Source organism: Rhea pennata, chromosome 17 (assembly GCF_028389875.1).
Source record: "Rhea pennata isolate bPtePen1 chromosome 17, bPtePen1.pri, whole genome shotgun sequence".
Lineage (NCBI taxonomy): Eukaryota > Metazoa > Chordata > Aves > Rheiformes > Rheidae > Rhea > Rhea pennata.
Genome location: NC_084679.1, coordinates 9,505,175 through 9,525,817, shown reverse-complemented (window position 1 = coordinate 9,525,817; position 20,643 = coordinate 9,505,175). Strand labels below are relative to the sequence as shown.

The 20,643-nt window shown below is 39.8% G+C and overlaps 1 protein-coding gene across 1 annotated transcript in view; it reads right to left on the bottom strand.

Moving 5' to 3' along the window:
• Positions 1 to 13,281: 13,281 nt before the first annotated feature.
• The window catches only part of GNB1L (G protein subunit beta 1 like), a 42,262-nt gene continuing 34,900 nt past the window's right edge, over positions 13,282 to 20,643 (bottom strand). Inside the window, exons 6-7 of the mRNA XM_062590138.1 lie at positions 19,021 to 19,236; positions 13,282 to 14,030 (exon numbers count right to left, since the gene is read on the bottom strand). Coding sequence (XP_062446122.1) covers positions 13,764 to 14,030; positions 19,021 to 19,236 — 483 coding nt within the window. The 3' untranslated portion in view covers positions 13,282 to 13,763. The remainder of the gene's footprint in view (positions 14,031 to 19,020; positions 19,237 to 20,643) is intronic.

The window sequence follows — 20,643 nt, the reverse complement described above, 5'->3', positions numbered from 1 at the left end:
TTTCCTCTTAAAGCTGGTAAGTACCTTTTTTTCCTTCCCCCTCCCCTTCAGTAGCCTTTCCTTATTGTTGAAAAAATGGGCCTGTTCATCACAAATTCTCCAGTGATGTGTTTTGAATAGTTGGCTTGCGTTTTTTGTCAAATGCATCACCAAGTGTCAGTCCTTTTGTGTTGTTCAGAGAAGGTATTGAACAGCTCCTCAGCTGTGTTGGTATACAGTATTATAAACACTTTTCTGATTCTTCCATGTGATTCTATGAAAGAAGTGGGTTTTTTTGTTTTTTGTTTTTTAAGTAAGTTCTCTATTCATCCATGTTTGTGCGTCTTTACTACAAACTCTGCAATGGTTTGCTGAGACCCTTTAAAACAATCCTTCCCTTATGCAGGTGGCAGTGTTAATGTTTATTCATTCTCTGGCAGTGGGTTTTGGGCTTCCAAAACTCTTTGGAAGGGTTAAGAAGGGATTGCAGGCTAACAATGAATATTTTCTGTATTTTTTTCTGTTATAAAAAATATATCTGGATCCATGGAAAAGACTTGTGCAAGAAATATGTATTTTATTTGACATTTGCAGTGAATTGTGAAATTCTTAGTGTCTGACTAAACCATAATTAATGTTCTCAGAAAGGTTAATGTAAAATAGCCTTGTGCTTATTATTAATCAGTGGGAAATGGCTCTCTGATGTGCTCTATTGCTTTGCCGCTGTTATTTCAGAGTTTTGATTTGTTATCTGTAAACTGATTAGTGCCAAAGCTTTGGTCAAACGTTTAATGAAGTTGTTATATTTATTATTTCTTTCAAAGATTATACAATTTTTTTCCTTGATAGTTGCGGTGTAGGAAAAAAGTCATGACAACTGAAGAATCATATCTGCAAACAGTGTAGATACTTGTAGATATTTGTAGATATGTGTAGATAATCTTATTACATTTAAATTGAAAAGATATCGGACAGTGACATTTATAAATGCTTTTCCTCTCCTTTCTTTCTTTCTTTTCTTGTTTAATTACTTGTGTGTGTTTGTCAGCTTACATCTAAACCTCCCCTACAAACTGAGGTCACTTAAATAAGGAGGAATACGAAACTGTAGTTTCGTAATTTGTTTAGCCTGAGGAACTAGTGATTTTTTTTCGTAGGTGACTGCTCCCTCCCTTTTTTCTCCCTCATTGCGGGGGGCTGCTTATGGCAACCATTATGCAACAACTGGCGTGGTTGGGGTCCTAAGTTGAAACAGATACAGGACGCTTTTGTTTGTATTTGTTAGCACCTGTTTTCTTTAAAGTACGTCGATTGCAGCAAGAAAGTGCTGCTTGCCAATGCAGATTGGCCATAGACCTTTTCAAACACACTTTCCTGCACAAGAACTGAGAGGATTGAGCAGCGCAGTATACCAGGACTAAAGTATGCTTTTACAGAAAGTGGCTCAAAGTCCTTGCCTTGACTGTATGAAACTTAATTTTTCCCCTTTGTAGGAAAAGAAAATCACAGGCCAAAATTTTTACTGATATATGGGGCATCAGGTTCACTGGGCTAGAAGAAGAACCACTACAGGGAGGTAGAGACCATGCAGCTTTATCAAGACTACAATTTTAAGTGTGAAAATGGTATTTCTGCCCTTGCTTATGCCCTTGCATATGTTAGTACTAAACGTGTTAGCAGTCCATTTCATACTATGTTATAGTTTCTAAACCAAGTGTCCTCTGGGTTTTGACTTGTGTTTCTTCCTTGTATAGCAGTGCCAGTCTCACTGGATGGGAGTGTTCCAGATATGGAAAGCAAGCAGTGTTGTTTTTCTAGCCCAGCAAACAAGTCATATTAAAAAAACAAACAAACAGCCCCCTTCCACACACACTACATATTGAGCTATAGAAGCCTTACAAAAATCACAGAAAAGCTGTAACATCAATAACCAGGGGTTCATGTAACCTATCAACCAGTTAGTCAAGAGGTATCATGTACCAGTCATGCCTTGTCTATATGTATTGTAGTTTCATTTGAAAAATAACTTTGTATGATTTGATTATACATATATTTGAACCTCACTCGGTACATACTGTCACTGAGGTGAAAGGCAAATACTTTGGAAGCAGGCTACAGCATTTTCTGACAATACTTCCACTTATAGTTACTTCAGGTTACACGTAACACTGTATATTTAAAAGCTGCTGCTGAAACAGACCCAAGCGCAGAGGTTACAAGCAACCTTTGTCTCTCCCAAACAGGGCTACAGAATAAATTAGCCATGTGGCTCCATTTTCCAGAGGTACAGGCTGAATTTACTGATCGCTCAGCAGGTCTGAAACCATATCTCTTACTCCAGTGGATAAACATAGGATTAGGCCTACACCTACAGACTACATCTACAAGTAAAATGATGGAGTTCTTTGCCTGATCTCTTACACAAATCCTGGGGACAATTCAGGTTTTCAGGAACATGTTTGTTTTGGATTTTTTTTTCTTGATGGATCTGATGATGGATCTGACTAAATTCAGCATAAGATGCGAGCATGGGGATGATATTCCTATATGCTTGCAGTGTTTGTGCATAATGTTTACACACTGCATGGATGTTATTTGAAATCTTTGCTTAAGTTCAGGGAGACTCAGAAACTGCTTTGGGTAGAACTGTGAAGGTAGTCACCATAAGGTGCCTCTCAGTGTCCTGGGTAGTAGGTACCACTTCAGTTAATCTCAAGCAGACCTATTCATGACCATTGCTGGAGGAGCAAGTAGTTTGGATTCCTGCATGCTACAGTCTATTTAACAGTGGGTTGCAGGGTGGAGGATGACCCAAGGACTGTGGTAAGAGTAAAAAGGCATTTTGTAACCACGAGGGCAGACCACACAGGAAAGGCCTGGATCAGGTTTGTTGACTGTTTATACAACTACTGAGCCCTGTAGGGTTTATCCCAACCTGGTCTGATGGGCAAGATCCATCTGTGAGATCATGAAAAACAAATATTCACCTGCAGAATCATCTCTGCATGCAGTGAGATTCCTGCTTTTGGTAGGAGCTCCACTGGTCTTTATGCTCAGATTTCTGCCAGCCATAAGCAGAAGCACCTACCCTCTAACCTGCCCCCCCCCCCCCCCCCCGCACACACACACACTCTACAGACCTCTGTACCATTTAGCTATTCATGACTTGCTGGGTTTCCCTTTACTTCTGCCATGTTGCATCCTTTGCCAGGAAGCCCAAGACTTCTCTACAGGGAATGCTGCAACCTTGGCAAACTTAAATAGTCTTCCCTCCCTCTTCCTCCTCCCTGGAAAAAAAAAAAGTTATAAATGACCAGGAGTAGCTTAATAGCTTGTGTAAAGGCATGCATCCTCACCCTTTGCCTCAGCCCTGGAGCAAGGGATCATAGCCTGCTTATGAGGAGCTGCTGCAGAGGGAAAAGGGGCAAGTCTCAGTTCCTCTGTGCCCTCTGCCCAGGGTTTGTATCCCACATGCCTCACTCCTCTGTGGAGAGAATTCAGTGGGGGCCTGAGCTGCTGCAGTGCTTCCTGCAGGAGCCCCTAATGCAGGGCAGCAAGGGCTGAGCACAAGGCCCAAGAGCAGGCATGTGAGTGTGTAAATGGGGCAGCTTCCCCAGCCTGCTGTGGATGCCCTTTTCTGGGTAATGCTGTGAAATTCCCCAGAAAAGTTAATTCATTCAGAGGTTCTCCTTAGCCCAGTGGCTACTCCCTACCTGGATACAGATGTTCTGGGAGACAGTGTGGGTCTCCCACTAACACATGTTTTCTTAGTTCATCCTTTGTGGCCAGCCATGGTTATTCGGGCTGTGTGACATGGGGCCACCTCATGCTGTCCTCCATCTGCCAAGGAGACCTCATTCACTCTTGCAAATGTATTTCAACTTGTCCAAGGATGCACACATCACAAGGGGCAATGGTGCTTTGTTCTGCCCTGAAAGGAATAAGAAAAACAAGTTCGCACGAACTGTGTAACATTCTGCCCATGTAAAACGTCTAAATGGTCCCCACAGCCACTGGAAACAATTTAGGTACTCCCCAGTGCTTTGTAGGGTAGTGGCAGAAGCTGAGGCCTCCCCAGAGGAATATTGAGGAGCTAATGCAGCAGTACTGATAAAGCAAGTTTTAGCACCTCCATCTGAGGAGCTCAAGAAGTTGCTGCAAGTCTGTTGAATGTATGTATGTTGGGATGGAGTGTGTGTGTATACTCTCACACATGTAGATTTTGCTTCTTGTTACTTTTCATTCCGTTGTTCAGTTTCGGATGGCATGAAGACCAAAAGCTTTTTGCTGGAGGAGCTATTGAGAGGGTGGCTGCAATAGTTTGATCTGCCATTTATATTAAATTGCCTGAGTAGACCGCAGATAACATATCACTCCAGTAGGATCGGGGAATCGGGTTTGGAAGGTGAGTGGGGTATCCCAGCACCACAGCACTGGTGAACGAAGGATGCTGCACACATGCACACCTGCCTGTCCGGCCGTGCCTGAAGAGCAAGCTCCCTCCAGAGGAAAGAGTTGTGCATTGCAGCAATTAGCTCATCCACGCACGCAAAAGGACCACTTAAGGAGCTTGAGCCCAAACTTGTAAATATACAATCTGAGAGAAAAATACAGATTCATTTTAGTAAACCAAGACTTTATCTTCAAAGTGCACAGGCATAAATAAGGGTAGCAATAATTTAGATGTTGCTTAAACACAGTATTATGGAGAGTCGGAGAATATAGTAGAGTGGCTAAAATGTATGTAATTTTTTGTAAACAAATGCATTTTTTTACTTAATTATTCTTAATCAATCTGTAAGACGTTTAATTGACAAGAGTGATTAAAACAACTAGAGGAAAACAACTGTACTCAAAATTTTCTATTATTGGCCCTTATGAACATGGTGTGTGCTTAGTAAACGTGTTCTTTATTGAAGCAAGTGACACCCAATGTCTATGTGAAGCTACCTAGTGCATTAGAAGTTTGCTGATCTCTAAGCAGCGTATTCTATACTTTTGTTTCCCCAGTGTATTGTACACACAATCAATGTAAAAAGCAAGGGCCCGTTTAACATTATGTACTAATCCCGAAACATATGGCCGTGTCCTATATACACTATACATGTGCATGTGCAGCTCTTCTTTTCAGAGGTCCATCTCCCCTCTGGAAGGCTATGTAAAGTACTGCATGTGTTACATATGCCAGAAAAATGCATCTACCACCCTCCCCATTAATAGAAATGACCTATTATAAATTTACCAAAGATATTATAGTTTTATAAATTGGCCACATATGTCTCTGTAATATATTTATTATATCACATTTCATAGCATTTCTGTTTTATGAAATTCAGCCTTGAATATGTCACATATGTTTTGCATATATGAGCAATATTCAGCCAAGTATCCAAGTAAAGTATGATAAATGTGTTCTTTCCATATGGGAAATTAAATGTTTTCCCAGTTTTTTTTCAAAAGTTTATGAAGAGCAGCCTATAGAAAATAATAAATCACTCACTCATATTTAGGTTAAATGTATGAATTTGAACTAGTAACAAAGTGATTAAAAACAAAAGCCAGACAAGTCACATTTAGGACCTAATTCTGTAAGGATACTGAGCAGCAAAACTTCTATAAAGGTAAAGAGAATGTATTTGCAACACTAGTTGTTACATGGTGTAAAATCATGCAAGCTGGTATAGCAACTTCCAGCTGATGCTACCAGAGTGCTACCGTAATGATAACGGATAGCCTCTCATCACCTCCATGAAAGGATGAGCATTTCATTATAGTCTGCCTCATTCAGAAAGCAAGTGCCCTTCTAATTCTGTTCAGCCTTGAGTTCTAGTTACCAGATGGCGCTTACAGTGTTTCCTAAGTTTTGTATGAATAGCACTTAGTGGGCATTGGTAGACGGATTTTTTTTTTCTACCAAATGCATTCTCTCTGAAGTGACTAACCTACTGGTTGTTTTAGTGGGCAGGGTAGGAGTCTTCTGACACCATTGCTATGTTCTATATCTGCCTGCAATACGGGTAACTGCAGAGGTAAGTGTCCAGGCACTCAGACTGAAATCCTTGGACTGTATTTGTAAATTGCTAAAGGAAGTTAAAAACAGCCTAAACAGCATGTAAAACTGCTCGAAGCACATTCATCTGAAGTGTTTGCACTACTAGTTTTTTTTTTTTTTTTGAATGGCCTTCACTTGACTGATGGACAAGGGCTCTGCTTTAGTGTTTGCTTTTTTACCCTGCTTGCTTACTGTGCCCATTGTCCCTCATTCCACTGGGCAGACTCCTCCTCATTCCTCCTCCCTTTCTGTGCTCCAGCCTGCCTGCCTCAGCTGCCACTGGGTGGGATGTGAGCCCCCGTAGTGAGAGTTAGCACTGTGTGGAGGGCGTCACAGAAGAAGACTTCCCATTCCAAACATCTTAAGGGGCAGAGGAGGAATGGCAAGAGGGGAGTGCAGAATCCCTCCTCTCAATCTGTTTTAATTTGAGCACTGCCTTACAAATCTTTTATTTCAGCAAAAATGAAGTGAGTCTTTCATTCTATTCCCTTTCCTGCTTGTTGTCAGCTACTTCAAACCAGATGGGCTCAAGAGATAACACTTTGAAGACTCTGTGTCTCTATTTAGCGTGATGCCAAGTATGCATGCCATCAAAATATCAGAGGCAAAAAAAAAAAAAAAAAAAAAAAAAAATCTGAAAAGATAATACTTAGTAAATATTATGTTAAAAGCAGCCTAGGTGCTTTTCTGTGTCCAAAGACTATGTATCCAAGAATCATTAAACTTTCATATTGGCAACATTTCTTTTAATTACCATCAAGACAAATACTGTGTTCACATTCCCTGTCATGATTAAAATTATTATGGAGGCTCAATGCACTAACCTTGCCTCCTACCAGTGTCAGAACATGTCTATAGCAATCAGTACTACAGGTAGCTGGAAAATATAGCTTTGCATGCATGAGATGCCAGAACTATGGAGCAGAAGTCTGACTCAGAATTTTAACATGCTCCCTAGATTCCCTGATCTGGACATAATCAGGATTAATACCTATGCAGCTGGGAGGAAACGGATCAGGGCTGTCTGAAAAGTGCCACAGGTTCTTGCCACTCTAATTTGCATGCACTTTGAATATAAACTGGAAGAAAGAGCATTCAACTGTAATCTCAGACTGATCAGTATTTTTTTTAAAAGATCAGAAGTTCCAATTGAAATAAATTGTTGTAATAAATACTTGCATTGCCATGTCACCCTCGTGACAAGTCAGTACTGATCTGAGATGGTTCTTCAGTACGTGTAGCTTCTTCAAGAACTCATTTCCTGCTGCTGTTGTCTCTAGTGGCATCATAACATTTGGTGTTGCCACTGTTTGTAGTACAGCAATAAATATACACTCCTCTGGGAGAGCACATGCATTTTTAGACAGTGTGTTTACATTGTTCCGAAGACATGCAGTGCATGTTGCAGTTTATAGGGTTTCCTAATATTCCAACACTTTTAAATGGGATGTGAGTGACAACAAATACTTCTGAAGATGAAATAAGTTGACTTGCAAGTTTAAAATGACAGACCTATCACCATCTGTTTACTCTTAAGTACTTTTTTTTTTCTTTCCTGTCATTCATTTTCCTTTTTTCCACAAGGAACCTGGCACCTCATTTAGCTTCCTTTGCCTTTGCACTTCCCAGAATCTTTGTATCCTCTTAAGTTATGGAGGCAGGCTTCTTTGTTTTGGTCTGGGTCTTGTTCTCCCCCGCCCTCCAAACTATCCCTTACAAAACTGAACTGTTCATCAAAGTCCTCCTGGTAAAGTCAGGATAAAGTGATATGCAATACTGCTCATAGTTGTATTTCGTACTGTTAATCAGATAGATTGACGAAACATTCACAATTGAGAGATGCTGTTGTCATAGTCCCAACTATGCGGTTTAATAATACTTTATTGTGACAAAGATTTTGTGATGGATTGTATTGAGGAAGGGGGGTAAATGACTAATAGCTAAAACTTAGAATATACCTCCTCAGACATGTTTTAGGGGGAGAGGGGGAGGAGTTGTCACTACTCTGGCTGAGTAAAGTCAGGTAATATCTTTAAAAAAGGGGAGCAGATGCCTCAACCCAAACAATCCTGTTATTTCCAATAGGAAATAGGATTATTTGACAAGAATGGGGGATGAGGGGACAAATAAAACCATACACAAGAATGGCCTGTAAAGTTAGGCTGCTGGTCTTGTCTTAAAAGGGGTGAGAGTATGTTTTAAGGTCAGGGAACAAAGAATTTGATATCCAGAACATGGCTACTTGCTTTTGAAATTGTTGGCAAGTCTAATAACCTGTGTGCTTCAATTTAAGTCTATTTAAAAAATTTTATTTCTTCTGTATCTGACAGGACAGTGCAAGACTTTTTTTGTTAATTTCATACTATGAGATACTTAAGGAATTGCCAAAACAGTATGATTTTTTAATTCTTGTCAGTTTTCTTCACATTTTAAAACAAACCTCAGAATGCTCCTAAAAGAGTAGTGCATGGATTAAGCACACCCAAGTGTATCAGAAAAATTACTCTAGTACTGGAATTTCAAAATAGTGCAAATAGTGGGAAAAAATCATGCCTTCTTCCTTGCTCATGCCATCACTTTCTTGATAGCACACAGAATGGTCAGGCTTAAACATCAAACCTTGTGTCTCAGCATTGCTTTAAAATGTAGTATTAATCCAAGCAGTCATGTGCCATGTTTTATGTAATGATCCATACTTTCACACCACAGACATACAGCCAGAAAAGGAAACATTGATTTAGCACTCAGTAATCCTTGTTTAATCCTCAGTCCTTTGGTTTACATCATTAACATGGCTGCTGCAGCAGTCAGTGTTTTAACTTCTTCTTGGCAGACTGAAATAAGGAAAAGATTTATTAATTTGTGAGCTGGCTTTGTAGACGCATCCTAAATGTGCTAAGGAACAAACCAATCCAGAAGCTAGTATTGGCTTAACTATAAAACTCCACCCTATAAAAGGCAAAATTTTGCAACAATCCAGGTCAAGCTGCACACAATAATTTATTGGCTTATTAACGCAATTGCATTATATAGGGCTAAATTTAACAACTTTCTCACTGCAGGCCCTCAGCCTGCTTCCTTTTTTTTTTTCCACTCATTACTACAAATACAGTTAATAAACTCTTTCCTTGTTCGTCTACACCTAGACTTGGAATGCTTTATGGCCTATGTACAGATAAGAGAAAGAGGCTGGAACAATGGTTTCATTTGCAGAAAACATCTGAGGGTCAGAGATCACCACTCATTTCAGTGGTGATAAATATTCCATGTAATTGCTACACAAATGCTAATGTTTAGGATTTATTTCTATTAGTTTACAAATGCTGGTTGCTTTCTTCCCTCTCACAGTGCCAAAGATGATGATTCTTGGGAGGAAGCCTTTTGTAATAATTTAGCTGTCATCACCTTCACTCCCAAATCCTTTAGGCCAGGTACAGGCTAGTCCTGTTCTTTTTTGGCAGGTGAGATTCCAGAGCTAACTCCAGCAGCTTAAGGTAGCTCTTCACTTGCTAGCAAGTCAGCTGTACTCTTGAGTGATAAACATGCTAATATTACAGGTTTTTAAAGATCTTTAACAATTTTTCTGAAAACATTTTTATATCTTAGATGCAGTCAAATAACTGTATTTTTACAGTCTGTATAGATTGTCCCTCATGTTGAAAAGCATTCTACTTTAGGAAAGTCCAGGTCTGCTCCTTAAGCAAATAATACACTTTTTAGAAGACTGCAGTTCCCATTCAAACAATGACATTTAGATTCAACTCTAAATCAAATTACTATAGTCTGTTTGTTCAGTAGAACAAAACTCATGAGAAAAACATTGAAATTCCACTGACTGGAGAGGGCTTTTTTAAAAATTAATTATCATGTAAGATATTAATGAGTTTGTTGCTATAACACACAAAAGTATCACAGGGATAGTTCTTTGGTAACGGAACCTAAATAAATACAGGTTAGGTCTATTCTTGCAAGCAGCTCCACATACATGCGCCTTCCTATTGAGGCTGATGAACCGCTTCACCTCTGTGTGTGTGTGTGTGTGTCTGTGTGTGTGTGTGTGTCCGTCTGTCTGCTAGCAAGATTACAGATGTATTTCATGCCCTCATTTTCCATTTCTGCTTGTAGGACTGAGTTGACTTTTAAAACAAAAGCAAAGGCCAGTAAGTTAGATGTGCAGGCACATAGCTAACAATCTTAGTGTAGCTTCCAAGAAGCTTATTAATAAATCTAAGCCTCTCTTATGAGTCTCCATAATTATTATACACATTGACATTAAAAGGCTACTGCAGAGAAAAAAATTACACTCAGTGGCTAACTCTCAGGCTTTGATCTAAGAGCATTTTTATTAAGACATTGGGTATTAATCTGTTCTTCCTGGAGGGGTTGCCACTGTGCCAACATTATGGTGTCTGCATCGAAAGTTATTTCCTACTGTGGATGTAAGGTGCACAGTTCTTCATTAAAGACACATTTTTGCATATTGCATTGGGACTGAAGGGCTAGAACACAAGAGGGGAAATACTGCTTAGGTTGGGATGAATGTGACCCAGCCCATAAGCCAGCTGTGTCTGGCACAGAAGCTAGGTTATGACAATACCTTCAATACTCACAACGCCTTTGGAGCATTAATGCTCATCACTGGCATTCACAACAAGTGGTATGCTGTACAAGAGTTTCCCTGAAATACTGAGAGGTTTGTATCCTAACCCAGCTCCTCTTGTAGCCTAGAGTACTCTCTGGTGGCAAAGCAGTCTTTTCTTGTCAAAAGGAGGAGAATGATTACTTCTTTACAAGGAGTAGGTGCAGCCAGTCTCATTTTGTACAGTAATCATTGACCTAAGATGGGTGAGCTGTAGATTTCATTTCTTTTTCTCCTGGATGAGAATTAAACCTACATTTCTCAATTCTGTGGAAATTGTCCAGCTCTTTAGGCTGCTGTTTGGTGCCATAGAAAAAAGAAATGCTTCTCCCTCCATGCCCTCCTCCCACCCCATCCCCTCTCATCTCTGAAGTGGCACTGCAGAAAAGCTCTCAAGATCCTTAGGGAATGGGAGGAGGAAATGAATTTTTAATGGCTGGGATGCCTGGTTGGGAGAGGCAGCTGAGTGTGGGTTTGCAACTCAGGGATTGCTTGTGAATCTTCGGGGTGGGGGGGTGGAGGTTGAGAGATAAACAGCGGAAACTAGATTTCGCTTAGAAGCAAGCTCTTCAGATGATAGTCTAAAACCATGTCAGGCTCCAGCACTGAGGAGTACCATGCCTCCATAGCAGGATTCTCAAGAAGGCATTGTTGGCTTTGCTCATGCTCCACACAAAATGACTTTAGTAGCTATGCTTCTAACTCTGTGCCTCCTGGAGATGGGTCTATGGGGGTGTAGAGTGTTCATGTCTGACACAGGACATATTGGGGCAGTGCTTGAGGAGATGCAGAACTGTCTTCACCTTCCAGGACAGTGCCTAGCCACCACCTTGCAGGAGGTTCTGGCACATGGGCTGTATTCATTGCTTTGAGTTTGTTGTTGAAGGTGGAGTGATTTCACAGGTTAAAGCACAGGGTGCTCCCCTGAGCAGGTGGAGACTTGCAGTCCGCTTCTTAGTTCACTTAATATTTAAATAATTTATTTAGAATCTAAGTGGAGAGGAGACTAAAACCCAAGTGCTTATGCACTGGGTTATGTTGCTTTAAAAATTAAATGTATACAGAATCCCACTCAAACGGATGGGACACTAGCTCAGGGCTGCCTGAGAGGCTTTATCTGTGGTACATTACAAGACAGGTCAGCCAAAATGAAGTCTCTTTGAAAGCTGCCTAATGAAGAGTATCTATCTTGACCACACATGACAATGATGTTTTCTATAACGATACATTATAATATACACTTGATTTCGACCTACCTAAAGAGAAGGGGGAGAAGTTTCCTTCAGCAATAGGCTTGTGGAGGTCTCTTTCTCATTCCATAAGGCTGCCGGCCTGGAGGATCTTGTACTGGCTGGATAGCTCCTCCTTCATGTGGGCAGTGGATGACATGTGGAGATGGAAAGACTATCATCTATACAACTGTATCTGGTAGATGTAATGGACACCAGCACCTCCCCTTAACTCAGGATCACTCAAAATTGGGTCTTAAATTTCAACTGCAATGTGATCCTCCATGCAGCTACCTAACAGTAAAGAAATAATCAAAGAAAGAAATTATTTAAAGTGTCATCACACTTCAAAATGTGAAAGGCCAAGTTTCATTTAGGAAAGCCTGGCAACAATATGCTGTTTCTGTATTTTAATGGAAAGAACATCAGGCTTGGTGCTTTAGACTTTTAGTTCAATAGTATTCTCTTTGCCTGTAAAGCACAGCTGGGTAGCAGACCTTACAATTTGCCTGTGCATTTTCCATGAAATAATTTCAGAAGTCTTTTGATATTGCTGCTCATTACAATTCTGGTGACTTTTATTTGATGTCCAGGCTAATACAGAGGCAGAAACAAATATTTCCAATAAAATATCAACAGAGCAGCACTGCTGATACACAAAACACTTCAGTTGGTGATGCTGAGTTTTAGTCTGCAGGCTGCCTCCTTTTTAAATTACTTTATCAACAAACTAGCAATTGCTAATTGGCTCAGTACTACAGTTATAACTGCAACTTCCTGACAAACCTGACTCCAACACTAAGGTATCTATGAATGGATTGTTCCATGTCCAGTTTATCTTTTAAAAGAATGCTATTGCTGTCTCATGGTTGAAACAAGAAAAAAAAAAACACTTTATGAATGAATTTCAGCTTCCATAACAATAGAGATGACAAGCTAATGGATCCATTCGCACTCTGTGGATAAGGATTTATCCATGCAGTTCCCTTTAATGTTAATAGGAGTTGTGTAGCTGAATCCCAGACTTGCCATGCTGAAAACTTACCCCTAACTCTCGAAGGAGAAAGGTGCTAATTGGATTGCTGAGTTTAAATCCTTCTGCTAGTCAGTCTATGGAAAGGATTTAGCACTGGCTATGTAAAAGGCTTTACATAGCTTTGCAATGCAGGGCAGGGGAAGATTTTTTTTTTTTTTTTTCTTTCTTTCTTTCTTTCTTGTGATTAATTGCAAGGCTTGAGGTGACAGGAGACATAATGAAATTCATAAATGCCAAAGGCCGTCCCTCGTCACATTCCTGGCTGTTGGTTTAAGTTGGAAACTGACAGAAGTGTGAACAAATCAAGGTTGCTCTGATAGCCATTCAGTTACAGAGAAGAAAAAGTAACTGACAATGAGAAACCACTGGAGGTGGTTTAATGGTATAAATTCTCAAGACAGAGTCATGTTTTACACCGATTCAGAGGCTTGGATACATAAATGACTTACAAACAGATGTATTCTTCCCCAACAGAAGTCTCAGAGATTCCAGTCCCTTTTCACAAAAGAAGAAACTGGCATAGTTTGTCAAGCAACTTGCCAAAGAAAAAGCCATGGCAAAGCCTGCAACAGAACTTGGAGCTACTTGTCTTGTGTCTTCATTCATGACTAGCTTTGCTCCACTTACGATAAATTTTAAAAATCAAGTCCCCTCTCTCGAAAACAAAACTTGCAACATTGCTGTTGAACAAGCAGCATAAAAATTAATCCAACACTTTCCAGAGACTCTCACTTCAGCCTGGAAATAGGCTCTATTGCTTCCCCATATCCAGATCCAAATTACTGCTTCACCAGTTTTGCTTTCTAGCCCATGAAAGTGCAGAACATGTCATGCCTGAGTATATATTGACCAGATACTGATGCGGTGATCTTTCGAGCCAGCTGCTAGCAGTCTCTCACTTGGGTTTCTGTGATCTGAGAAGGAGACACAATGGACAGTGGCTGTGTGGTAGTCCAGCACTGCTAAGGGCTTCATTTTTTTCCAGCCGAAGATCCTGATGCGATGATCCCACCCTGCTGTGGCTAAGATCTTCTTGTCTGAACGGATGGTAATATCAGATATGCCAGAGTTGACAAGTTTGTGTATTTTGTGAACCTGAGCAAGAAAGTTGTTTTAAAAAATTTAATATCATCTATAAACAAATGAAAAAGTAATCTTTGAAAATTTCAGAATTTACAATACCTATCCATAAACACTGGTGCCAGGCAGGTACTGTGCAGCTTTTCACCATATGGTGGATGATGTCCTAGTGAGAACAATTATAGGCAAGTGGTGGAAAAGCTCTTGAACTGAGCCCATCTCTAGCATCATTCTCTTTTCTATTTTTATTTTTTTTAAAGCATCTCTTTTATGCTTTAAGTCATACTGCATTTAAAACTACTTATATTCTATCACAATTGAAAATCTCAGTCAAGGGTTTGAGTTTGAGATTTGAACTACACATCTTTGCCCTTTTAGCTATTCTTGCATAAGCCGCAAAGTTCAAAGCAATAGCTGTATATTTTCCCACTTCCTGCACGATTCCCACGTTGATATTCTGATCTAGTGTTTAAACTACCTGCTTCTTATTTCTACTACTGTGGCCCCTCACAAAAACCCCAATAAGCTCTGGGAGCATTTACCACAGTCTTGAGAAAGGAATGCTTCCAGGAATTAAGTTACAGTGTCAGGAAATCTGTATTTCAAGTACTCCTTCCCAAGAGACTTTTATTTACACCAAATTCCAAGAAGGGAATTACAAACAAGTTATTGATTTCAATCTTGGAGGCATTTTCTTACTGGTTAGAGACTACTTGGGCACAAACATCTGAGCAGTATGATTAAATGGGAAGGCATTTAGCATTCTTCTTGAGGTACTAGGACTGCACACTACTCAGCCCTCAAAAAGAAAGTTTTCATTTTGGAGTCTGGAACTTCCTCTGAAGTACAAGGAAAACTGACTCAGTATTAACACACACCTGCTATTCTCACCTCAGATAACTTGCATTAGTCAGCAGTCCATCTCTGAAATCCATGCAGTATGTGCATCACAGTGTATGTATGTGTGTGTTGAAGTAGCTTAGCTTTGTCACAATGTGGAAAAGCTGACTGTACTCTCATCTTTGTCGTACAGTTATCTATATGCATAATTCAAGATCACAGTTGGAAATGACATGCTAATGCTTCCACATACTTAAAACCTAACATGTAGCTATCTTGTACCAAAGCTTAATTCAGTGCATGGTTTAATACGCTGTATGTTGTTTACTGTTTTCCTCAGGAGGGAAGAGGTTGAAAAGTACATTACATCTGAGTAATTTTCCCCCAGGAAGGACATTCCATGATGCATAATCAGTACATGTTTTCCACAAATATATTGGTTGCAGATTACATTAACTATAATATTGGATCTAGAAAACTACAACCTGTGGAATGCTAATCAAAGTTGGTTTCAGATACAGTGAGCACATCTTGGAATCTTACAGGAACAAATCTGTGTTATTTTTCAGCTATATAATAAGTATCCAGCTCTTCACTCAAGCAGCAATATATATGTAAAAGATACACAAATTTGATGAGAAAAAAAGGCTAACTGAAACTTGGTATATGCTTCTTGCAGCTTCCGTACATGCCTATTTTGAACAGGCCCTACCTTCAATTCAGGACAGGGGACAGCAAGTATTTCTAAAGCCTGATCAACAGTAAGGGCCTGTATGTAGTCTCTTTGTGGGGATTACAATGTGTTCTGTAAAATCTGTGCTTTTTGCTGGTACATATTTTACTCCAAACTCCCCAGTTATGCTAACAGAGCACAGCTTCAGTGGGATTTTTGTTGACATATGCGTGTTGGCAAGGGGAGGATTTGTTACTGACATCACTAGCTTGGCAAAATTAAGATGGGCCTTACTCTGTAACTGAGGTTATTAGCTAATGGCTATAACCAATCCTGGGTGTAGTGTTTCCCATCATTACTGTCAATTATGTGGGCAAGAGCCATACAGCAAAATCAAGATGACTGGGAGGAACTGCATGTCATCAGCAAGCTACAACTTGAAAATGAAGCCTATAATGGTGATGCCTTTTGGCTACAGACCATGAGGGAACAGTGGGCATTTGTGCATGATCCACAAATACTGGAGGTGAGAAAGAAAAACAAAACAAAGTAGAACAACTTGCTTGAGGTATGCATAGCCAGGTGAAGTCCTATTGCAGGGATCTGGGCTATTCAGTCACAGCCGGGCAACTATTGTAAACGTATGTATACCAACACATTTTAACAAACTGCTAATTCAGAAAAGAAAGAGGGAAAAGCTGGGGTAAGTTGCTTTCAGCCAGTCATAGCCAAGGACAACTTCATTCACTAGCAAACACGTTAATTAACTTTGATATTCTGAGGCCAACAGATATCTACCTCACCTTCCCTCCTAGACACATGGCATCTATGATTTTTTTTCTTTTCCTAATCTCCCTCTCCTACACTCCAAACCACGTGTTTAAGCCCTATTCTTAATTAGCGAGATAGCCAATATGGTGGTGACAGCAACTTGAGCTTCAGAATTTGAGAAACCTTAGCAACCCAACCAAAGAAACTTGTGTGCTTATTTACATTACAACTTACAGATTTTTTTTTTCCTTGTCATATAAAATAAGGAGCTTCTGCAATTGGTTTCTCAATTCTGCTTTGTTTAGTCGCCCACAGAAGCTGTTTACCTCGTTTGTATGTTCTGCCACAAACATCATCACTTAATTATACTATCTCATCCAAATCAGAAGGCTCATAACCAATTCAGTTATTTGCTGACAGTGATGATTTCAGCAACTTTCTGGTAGCAGACAATACACCAAACCTTCCCCATAGGTAACTTCATAGTTTATCCCTTCATCATCTATTCATTGACGCACTGGAACATTGCCACTTAAAACAGAGCTGAAGTACCATCACTGCGTCATTATTTCTACAACAGCAGATAGCTATGCACCACGTTTACTTATTAAAACCTTTTAGAATAAAAATAATGTGCCACTGAGTGGCTTTCCAACATCTACCATTACCTCAGGTACCTGGAATGTCAGGAAAAAAATCCCCATCTGGTTTATATTATTAATGCAATTGTGGAAAAAAAAAAACCTTAATCTAAGTCTCTGACAATTTCTAGTGCTCGTATAAGAGATGCATTTTATTATGGAATTCACACTATCCATGAAGCACAGAAATAATACTTATGGTTTACAATAGTTGGCATTTAAATTTCTTTTGAGAAAAGTTACTATCTCTCAGTGCAATGTCCTGAAGTTAACCCTGCATCTCCTGGGCATGTGAACACTCTCTGGCAAACAATACCTGGAATATTTTAGGTGAACAAATCAAGGGTTTATTTTTCCCATGAGTCATACCTGTACCCCTGCATTACTGTTAACTTGTAAATGAAATGTGCTGGGGGGAACAATATTTTCTTTATCAGACTATCCTGTACTTAGGAAAAAACACAAAGCTATAATGAATATGAAGGAATAGCTTCCTGTCCAACACAAAGCACTTGAAACTGTAGGAACCTTGCATGATGCTAGACTTCTTGCACCTTAAACTTAGAAAACTAGTCTCAATACCAAATTTCTTACTGAGACTTTTTTTGCTCACCTTTCCCTCTATTCCCCTGTGCTAAGGACTCTAGCTGCAGGCATGTGCCAGTAGTAACAGGAAGAACCAACTGAAGGCGACCCCAGGGAGGGGGGGGGCAAAACAAAACCATGGCAACTGTGTACCTGACTTTAAACACATCTTTATTACATTCACTTAGAACTCTTTCACTATTTGTTCAGCGTCTAGCATACCTCTTCTACCTTGTGTCCTACGAATTATTAAAGTTCAGACTTTTGCCTCAGAATCTGGTGAGTACTGTCTCCTCTCAACTTCATTTCATACAGGTGTATTTATACTGTATGCACTGGAGTCCTAGTGCCCTGGCTATCAGTACATGCTAGTTCTGTGGTGATGCCTAATAAATGGTGGGTCTTCACAGCACCCCTGGGTGTTAAGCCACTGTTAGATGTCCAAACACATGTATTTTTCTTCCTCTAACTCCTTTCAGAAACAGCATCAACTCACTACACTATCTAAAAGATCTCCATAAAAGCTGCAAGCTGGAATAGCAGTTATTGTTTTTCCATGAATTGATATATCTAGCAGTTATCTTCTTGAGGATGCTATGAGAACAGACAGGGGCTTGTTAAGGTTCTCTTCTCCATACATCCAGGGGCCAAAAGCCGTATTAAAAAAATGGTTCAAGCACTCAGCAGTGGAGAAGCCATGTAGGGGCCATTTCACTTGCAAGAGCTTTTATTTACATACTTCATTTCCACACCTAGTTAAAACCTACTTAACCCCTTGGCACTGTTGGAACACTTGCTAAAGTTGTCTAGATTAAGCAGTATTTATTGCCAGTCACCAGCATAGACAGAACTAGTGATTATAAGACCTCCTTCTAAACCAGCCATTCCAGGTATGTGTAGCTCAGACACAAAGTGATACATACAATTAACTCATTTTCTGTATCTCAGACTAGGGCTCTCAAAGATGTCAAAGGAAGCTGGCTGCCTAAACCACCCTTCCTCTTGGTGGTAGCTGGGCATCTGAATCAGTCCTACTCTTCTGGTTAGTGAAATATTTCATGGAATACTTCTGCCTTTTTTTACAGTGGAAGGAAAGCTCTGTCCGTTCAAGCAGAACTTTTGGAAAAGCAATCCTTTGTTTCTCATTTTTATAACTCATTTATAATATTTAGGACATTCTGAGGGCTGGATACTACTAACATGATAAATGAAGATATAGAGACAATGGCTTGAGTAATGCTGGACCTGTGTGCCTGTTGTAACTTCAGCAAAACCAAAAACATGTGAGAGAAGTTGGGTTTTTAAAAAAATTTTTTTTTTAATCCTCACCATCTTTCGCTAAGTCTAGTCACATAGCAGAGGCATTCTAACCAGTCTGTGATTAATTAGCCAGAGATCTGCAACAACTCCTCTTCATGACTAAATATTTTTTTTAGTCTATCAAACTGTTAGTGCAAAGTGGGATAAATGACACTAGAGGGCCAGTGATCCTGACCTGGAGGTTCTGTTGCTCATTGAGGCTCCAGATGCTAAGCACCTTTTCAGATGAGCCTGAGATCCCCTTGGCCTTCTCTGAGTCAAAGTCAAGGCTCATCACTGGCTCCTGATGGCAAACAAGTTGGCTCAACACTTTTCCCATTGACAGATTCCAAAGGACCACTGATCCATCTTCATAGCCAGCCAGAAGCCAAGGTTGAGAACCAGAGTCCAGCTGATCAAGAAACAAAAAAGTAAAGAGTTTGTTAGGAAAATTCTCATCCACAATTGGGTTTCAATCCAAGCATCAGAAAAAAAAAAAGAAAATGCTGACTAGCATAGAAGTGAAAACTTAGACCTCTGAAAAATCAATGCAATCAGTAGAGACAAACTTTGATGCTCCATCCACATATACAAAAAAAAAAAGTTCTGTAACTGCTGACACTCTTATGTTTATGTATGTGTGTGTGTATACATAAACATATATGTATATAAATAAAAACATTATATATAGAGGGGGGGGGAGGGGAGATTAATATATAAAAATACTTCACTCTCTTAAAATCCAAACTATCATCCTCAGCATCATCTGAACAAAATTCTTGTGCCTGAATTCTTCAGAAGCTCTACTTCATGGCCTGAACTTCAGTTCTGCTCCTTAAAAACATTAGAGCAACTGAGTTACAATCATGCTATACAAAACTGTATGGATATTGAAAGAAGTCCCATGCACAAAGATTCTAGTTTCACTTTGTCAAGTGTGGGGTTACACATACAGCTCATTTACCCAAGTGCCTGGCAGTGCTTAAAGACAGACACTGAACCCTTCTTAGAGAATCCGTGGGTGAGTCACCAAGGGGTTAACGGGCGCCTGAGTCCCACTGTAACCAATTGAGAGCTATTTTGATTAACGATGTCACAGGCCAAAGGGCATGGCACCCTGGGCAGACACCTAATTTATTTAAGCCTCTGAAATAACTCAGAGAAGGGAACATTACTGGATTACATGTCACACTTAAGGAAAATATTCATCATTGCTCCAGCCAAAAGACTAATGACCCTGTAAGCAGTAACTGGTTATGTGAGTGAAGATGCAAATCCCTAATGAAAAGCAACGTAAGAAACTGGCATCTGTTAATGCCAGTTATGTCTTTAATAGGAGAAAAGCCACCAAAATAGACCTAGGGATTATGGCTACTTCATACAGGGACATCTTACCCTAATAATGCATCTGTTAGGCTTTTCAGTTCTTCTTGAACACTATCTGATCCTGATTTCAGTTTAAAAAAAAGTTAAAGGCAGTTTATAAAGACTTAATTTTTACAGGCATCATATTATTGAATGACATTCTTTTGAACTGACTGGCTGTCAGTGATGCAAACCTGCATTAGCCAAAGGCTCACAATCTCTGTTAATGGTCCAGACTGTTCTCACACTGGTTATTATTTGTTCTAGGGGGAGTTAAACTAACAAGAGATGGGTAGAGATGGGTGGTCTAGGTAATAAGACTGCTGAGTAAAAGCCTCATGTTCTTTCTTGGCTTTATCCAGCCTAAAGAACTATTTAAGTGAGGAATGAATCTCACCGTGCAGGGTAGAATATTGTCCATTAAAATGAGAAAGCCAAAGGGAAATCTACAGCT